Below are 6,646 nucleotides of genomic sequence, written 5' to 3'. Positions count from 1 at the left end.
AATGCTCGCGGAGCACATATAACACGGATCGATTAACCATAGCCAGTCACTAATTCTTTTTAAGGCGTGAGTGACACATTAGTGAAACTTGGATCGAGGCACGAATATTATTGGCAAATTGGGCTGCCATCATCCAACACATGGCTAACGTGCTAGGCACGTGAGACACATCACGCATGTACGTATAATCGTGTCCGGCTGATCAAGCTATAGTCTAGAGGCCCTCCTGGTCCATGGCGAGGATGGTGCTGAGGTTCATGGGGTGCATGTAGTCCGTGTCGCCGTGCATGAACTGGGCGACGATGATGCGGTTTGCCCTCTCCGTGGGGTGGAACGCGTCCCAGAACGCGAACACGTCGCGGTTGTCGCACACGTTCGACGCCGCCGTGCACAGCCCGATCCCGTTGTACGGGCCCTGGCCGCAGCACGCCACCTGCACGTTCGTGAACCCTGCAAAAAGAAACCAACAATCGTGTCACCGATCGCCCCGTTTGGGTTCCCCATGCATGCATGCATGGAAAAGACGATCGCCTTTGGGTTTGGGCTCGGCGCCGCGTCTGCGTCTCTCACCGAAGTCCTGCGGGTTTGCGAGGTAGTCGAAGTTCATGCGGTAGGTGTTGGCGGTGACGAAGACGTCGGCGCCGATGGCGCGGTTGAGGCCGCGCACCATGTCCACCATCTGCGGGTTGAAGAGGTTCACGGCGCGCGTCAGCTCCGCCGCGCACTCGCCGTTCTGGCTGTGCAGCGCCAGCTCGGCCGGGACGCACCCCAGCGGCCCCGTCCCCGTCACGATCACGCGCCGCGCGCCCAGCTCGTACAGCCTCTGCACACCAACGCGTGCAGTACAGCTAGGTCAGTTGCAGCTACACATGTTGCCGCCGTCCCAGGAGCGAACCATACGGCTCCCATGTCCATGTGCTCGTTGTTATTAGACATTCATGCCAAGAGTCGCCGACTGAGTTTGAGTGTGCGGCGGTGCATGCACGGCATGGTCCTGGGTAGCCTGTGGTGGTCGCTCGCTAGAGAGAGGATGGTCGACGGGAACTTAATTTACCGAGAGGATCTTCCTGTACTCGGAGACGATGAAGCGGACGTAGTCCGGGAGTGCGTACTGGCGCGACCGCACGGACATGGGCACCAGGTAGTAGTTGTTCACGAAGTCGTTGCCGCCGAGCGTGATGAGCACGAGGGCCTGGTTCACGAGCTGCGTCGCCTGCGGCTCGCCGACGAGGGCTCGCAGCTTCCGCTGGTACTCCCGGAAGTACTGCAGCTGGTCGCCGATCCTGATGATGTTCACCTGCTCTCCACGCATGGCAGGACGTCAGAGTTTGGAGCTACAGTATACGTGTGTGTGTCTGTGTGTGACAGGGCATGCAGTGAAACGATGAGTAGCTAGCTAGCATCTTCCCGTACAAATTGTATTCCTGTGTCGTTGAGGATCCCGACGCCGGCCGACGCGAAGTTGGCGCCGACGAGCAGCTTCTCCCCTCGGAGCTCGGGGCTCAGGTACGGCAGCGCAGGTTCGGCCCCGAGGTGCTCGCCTGAAGGGAAGGCAAAGCATGGGTCGCCGACTGAGTTTCTCTGAAGGGATGATCAGTGGCGTTATATTAATATTACTGATGATGTCGGGGATGTTGAGCCCGTTGGAGAAGCGGCCCGTGGCTTGGTGCGTGGGGAAGTCGATGCCGTAGGGGGGCGCGTCGGCGCGCGCCGTGGTCAGCAGGTAGTTGTTGTTGCCGTTGTCGACGAGGGAGTCGCCGAAGACGAAGAAGGCCCGCGCCGCGGACGCCGCTGGGGCAGCCGCCAGCAGGCAGAGGACGAGGGAGACGACGAGCAGAGGCATAAGAGCAGCATCCATCGTGCAAGTCCCGTCGTCGGATGCTGAGCTAGGTGGAGAGGATTGCCAAGTACCAGGAGGTGGTGAGCGCGTGCAGTGTGCTTTATAGAGGCCGGCCGGCCGCCCGGCCTTGAGCCCTTGATCGCCATCTTGCACTGCACCAATACAAGCTGACGAAGGCCACTAGGCGTCTAGGCCAGTGGCCACCCCTAGCAAATGCACACATGCGAGGTAGTTGTGTGGCTGCCACTTTTAGTACCCCGGCAGCCTTGGATCATGTGCCCCAACAGCTAGCCCAGCAGGACTGCGTCAGCCGGCGTGGTTGCAGCACAGGTCGCAGAAGCCTTTTGTCCCACAACCAATCAGGATGGGCTGCACGGCCAGAGTGGGCTTCCAAATCTGGATGAGTCTGTTAATTGCCGATCCTAACACTGTACCACCGAAAATCTATTACTCGTCGTTTGCCAAGTCGTTAATGTGTTGTGGGCATCGAAGGGGAGACATTTTTTTCAGTTATTTAAGAAACTAGTTTTAACTATTTCATAATAAAGTATAGTGTCATGTCATCGAAAATCCTATTTGTGGCATATTAATTATGTCAACATAATGCTAAAAACGATCTGGTGCAGCTGAATTTATTCGTTCAGTGACTAAGGCTCCATTTACTTACTCAAATCTACGGCCGGTAGTACCGGGAAAAAACTTCACTAATGAACTGATCGTAAAGGTTCAGCATGAGGCAATGAGTTTTTCCTCTGTAATTTTCTCAACTGTTACCAATTCGTGCGTCCAACAATCCTGTTAGGAAGGTGGAAACGAAATGGGTGATACACAGGCAAAATTTAAAGTCGCGAGAGTGCATCTGTCAGAGACGTTCGTACCATCTCACCGTCTCGCTGAAAATCAATGTACTGCTCATACAAGTATACCGAGTTTGGTCGCCTATCCAAATCTGTTTTTTTTAATAAAAAAACTGGGTACGACTGTCATTTTTGTCAGTTTCTTATGCTAGTTTTTGCTATATTCTATAAAAAATTAAGGTGCTATTGATATCTAACCTTTGTCATCAGTTTATTGTGACCCAATAAACAAATATTAGGGATCCAAACATCCCCATCAGTTTTTTTTCTTCTCAAAATCCAGATTTTAGAAACTTGAGACAAAAGGTGGGTTTTAAAAATCTATGAGGTGTTTGTTGAGATTATAATCTGCTAAGATTATATAATCTAACTTATTTTAAACTTAGTTTCAAATAACTGATTCAAGAAGGGCCTCAATTTAGGAGGCCGTTTGGAAGAGCTTCAGCATATATTCTTCAGAGACAAACACTTCTAACAAACTAAACGCTTAAAACAACAACTGATTTAGGTGTAGATTACAAGAGAATCTCTTCTCAATTTATAATAGGAGCTGAGATTATATTCTTGTGGAGATCAGTAGATAATTAATTCTGATAAACTTTTCATATTGTTGTTCCGTCCTCACAATCCAATAGAATCACTCAATCGAAGAACAAGAATCACTTCATAAAAAAAAAATCAAAGAGTATAAAGAATCAAGAAGCGGAGATCTTTTAAAGAGGACCTCAGCTAGAGAACAAGGACGATTGAGCCGACACCTAACATCAAGAACTTACCCGCTTTTTATTTATTACGCTGCCAGAGCCAGCCATGAGCATAGTAACTACACACTCCATGTGGAATCCATAAATCGGTGGGGGTGGAATGTTAAAGATGAATTACCCACCAGGACACCACGCCACCCCACTCCACCCTCGACGTTTTGAATTGAAAAGGACACTGTGTGGTGCCACGGTTACCTGTACTACTCGATCCACTTCACAATTAACACAGCTGCCAATTCATCCTCTCTATTGAACATTCTCTGAACTGCCTGAGATTGTACATTGTCCCTCCATCCCAAAAATACACCTGTAGATTATACGTAGGTTAAATTATAATTTACTATAAATAATATTAATCTTTGTTAAGTTGCGTGTACCAACCAATTATACACAACCTTAAACTCATAGGAGAATGTGCACTTATATTATATTTCAACACTTCCCTTCACGTCGATCCTCTTTGGATTCTCAGACGTGTAATATAAACGAGCAACAATTATTTAATTTAATTGTGCTAGCTAGTATTTGAACTCGTGACCTCTGTCTCTGTTACCATATTAATTTTTATGTAACAACTAATAAACTCAAAAGCTTAGCTGTTAAAAAAGATGAGTAATTCACTTATAGTGTATTCCAACAACCTTTATGTCTTTAACTAGATGTACTAAAAGATATATTTCACAATCTATTTAATAGTACTTACTTATTTTGTATCATAAATATTATTATATTTATATATACTTTTGATAAAAATTTAAGTTGTTTGATTCTTGAAAAATAATTTTTTTCTTTTCTTTTTTAGACAGGGTGAGTACTGCTCTAGTTCTTGGAGAGTGATTGTCGGCCGGTGAAACTGAGCTGGGAATTGGAGTGAGAGAGTAACGAGTACTCGAGTAGCGAAGGAGGCACGCACGACTGTTGTTCCCACGCAAGAACAACGATTCGCATTCATTGGAATAGTAGTATAGTATACAGTCCTGAGTCACTGATCGTCCTGTAGCAGTGGTGTACCTCGCAATAAAAACTGCCGAGGCTGGGGCGAGCACCGGCGCATGAGGCATGACAGATTGTACCACCACCGCCCTGTGCTCCAATTCTGACCTGGTTGAGGAGGTGCCAGTACCACGACCTCACTCTGTGAGGGTGGGGGATCCAGTTTTTGTTTTTCACCTTCGGCCGGGTGGCTGTGTTGTGACACCGAGGATTGATCTGGTCAGAGTTCAGACCAGACCAGATCTCGCCCGGATCGAGCCTTGTGCTACAGTATTCTCGCAGGCTCTATTGACAGTGCAGGGAACTCCGAATGTACTCTGATGGTTTTTACCTGTGTGGCTGTTCATGCTTCAGATCGCCGGTCGGTCACCGTAGTAGTAAATGACTCTGACTCCTTGTTTGTTCCAGATCTGGTCTCATGTACAGCCGTTCGCTGCCTACAGTGTTGCTGTACGACTCCGCATGCTTTAGTTGATGGTGATGTTATTCTAGCAGACACGAGAAACTACCAGCACTGGGTTTTACCTCCACGGAGTCCCCGGACGACCAGGCCTGAAGTTACTGCCGCGGTGCCGCCGTATCAGCATCTCCGTCCCCAAACGGGCCCTGATCCTGATCCTGCTACTGCTACTGGAGGCCAGAGGACCGAGGAATGACGCATAGAACGCTTCGTAAAGCTTTTCTTTTCTCAATCCAACCCGGCTGTCAGGGTAAGGAGATATTGCGATCTGAATATAACAGATAAATTCGAGGGAATTTCGGAGATATATATGTAGTCATACGCAGATACAAATTCGTGGAATGACAGCATCGCGCGATGTAGCGAGGTCTGCTTGCTTCCCTTGAGGTGAAGTCGGCGTCGGCTTCAGGCTAAGCGACGACTTACCAACTGAACATGTGAATTCTTTGTTCGAACGAACATCTGAATTCTTTGTTCGGCTGAATATCCCGCGCTATTCTGACTGCTACTGCATTCCTGTGTCCTAACGATGGGGAAAGAAGTAGGCTGTAGGATTGCTGGACTGGGCCTTACTAATGTTGGGCCAGGGTATGTGACAGATTAGCCCAATTGTGCAGCATGTCATGATGGTTTGGGTTGAATATATGTCTAAGAAGCAAATATGATCTATGAAAATCTTATATATACTACCTGCATTCTAGAATATTTGTGGCCGATTAGTTTATTTTTAACCTAAAACGCGATAAATAAAAAAGAACGGAGAGAGTATTTAGAATAAAATCCTATTATAATGGAACTAGTTGTAAAAATAGTGATCTTGCGCTTGTTGCATACGTGGACTTGATCTAATAATCGACATTGCTTTTTTTCCCACTCACTAACCCCTTGACTTTATCCGTTTACCCTTTTTAGCAAACAGTAATAACCCATCAATAAAGATCACTGACTCATAAATAACTATGTAATAACAAGGCTATCACTCAGTAATAAAACATGCTTCGGTATTAACATTTATATGGCCCAGTAATAACCCATTAGTCTCAATCACTGACTTAGTAACATTTAGTTACCAAAGCAGTAATAACATTCATATGGCCTGGTAATAACCCAGCAATCCCTCGGTAATAATTCATTATACTTAGTATGAAAATAACCTAGTGGATCCGTATTTCACAGAATTACATAAAAAAAAGAAGTAATAACATCCACCATCGCTCAATATCGGTTTTTATTTACTCAGTAATATTCAATTAAAAAAGCAGTAATACTTAGTTACATGATATGGCCAGCGATAACATTTATATGACCCAGTAATCCCTTAGTAATAACTCACCATCCTAAGTAAAATTACCAACTCTCAGTAATAGTGTTAAATTTACAATCAGAAGTCAGCAATAAACAAAGTATTGGTTTAGTTCGGGTGACATACCACAAAAACGAAATAACGGCACGATCGTAGCATCGAGGAACTTACTTAGAAATGAAGCCGTAGACTCGCGATCAATGTTAATGACCGTCGGTGGGTCCGCTCGATCCGAATCGGAGCCGGCAGCGGTAGCAACCGTTTTTTTGTTTTTAGGGTTACATCGGGATAGGAGCCCGCATCCTTTTAATTGGTCGAGGGGTGGGTGGTTGAGAGGGCGCGCTCGTGCGGTGTTTTGGCACATTTTTCGGGATTCGGGCGTGCCAGGTGGGCCGCCAGCACGTGGCGCTTGCGGTCAGGCTGATCCAA

The 6,646-nt window shown here is 47.0% G+C and overlaps 1 protein-coding gene across 2 annotated transcripts; it reads right to left on the bottom strand.

Annotated features, from left to right (window-relative positions):
- Positions 1-17: 17 nt before the first annotated feature.
- LOC100280267 (uncharacterized) lies at positions 18-1,958 on the bottom strand. 2 transcript variants are annotated; one of them, XM_008678927.4, is made up of 5 exons: positions 1,618-1,958; positions 1,414-1,541; positions 1,055-1,297; positions 571-823; positions 18-450 (listed from the first exon to the last, which is right to left on the bottom strand). In XM_008678927.4, the coding sequence occupies exons 1-5, from the start codon at positions 1,856-1,858 to the stop codon at positions 215-217; spliced, it is 1,101 nt and encodes a 366-aa protein (XP_008677149.1). In that variant the 5' UTR covers positions 1,859-1,958; the 3' UTR covers positions 18-214. The 2 variants fall into 2 exon arrangements, with proteins under 2 accessions (XP_008677149.1, NP_001146667.1); NM_001153195.1 differs by having other exon boundaries at positions 31-450; positions 1,414-1,893.
- Positions 1,959-6,646: the final 4,688 nt, after the last annotated feature.

The sequence above is a fragment of the Zea mays genome, chromosome 4 (assembly GCF_902167145.1).
Source record: "Zea mays cultivar B73 chromosome 4, Zm-B73-REFERENCE-NAM-5.0, whole genome shotgun sequence".
NCBI lineage: Eukaryota > Viridiplantae > Streptophyta > Magnoliopsida > Poales > Poaceae > Zea > Zea mays.
The sequence above is the reverse complement of the archived record's forward strand: the minus strand, read 5'-3'. Positions and strand labels throughout refer to the sequence as shown.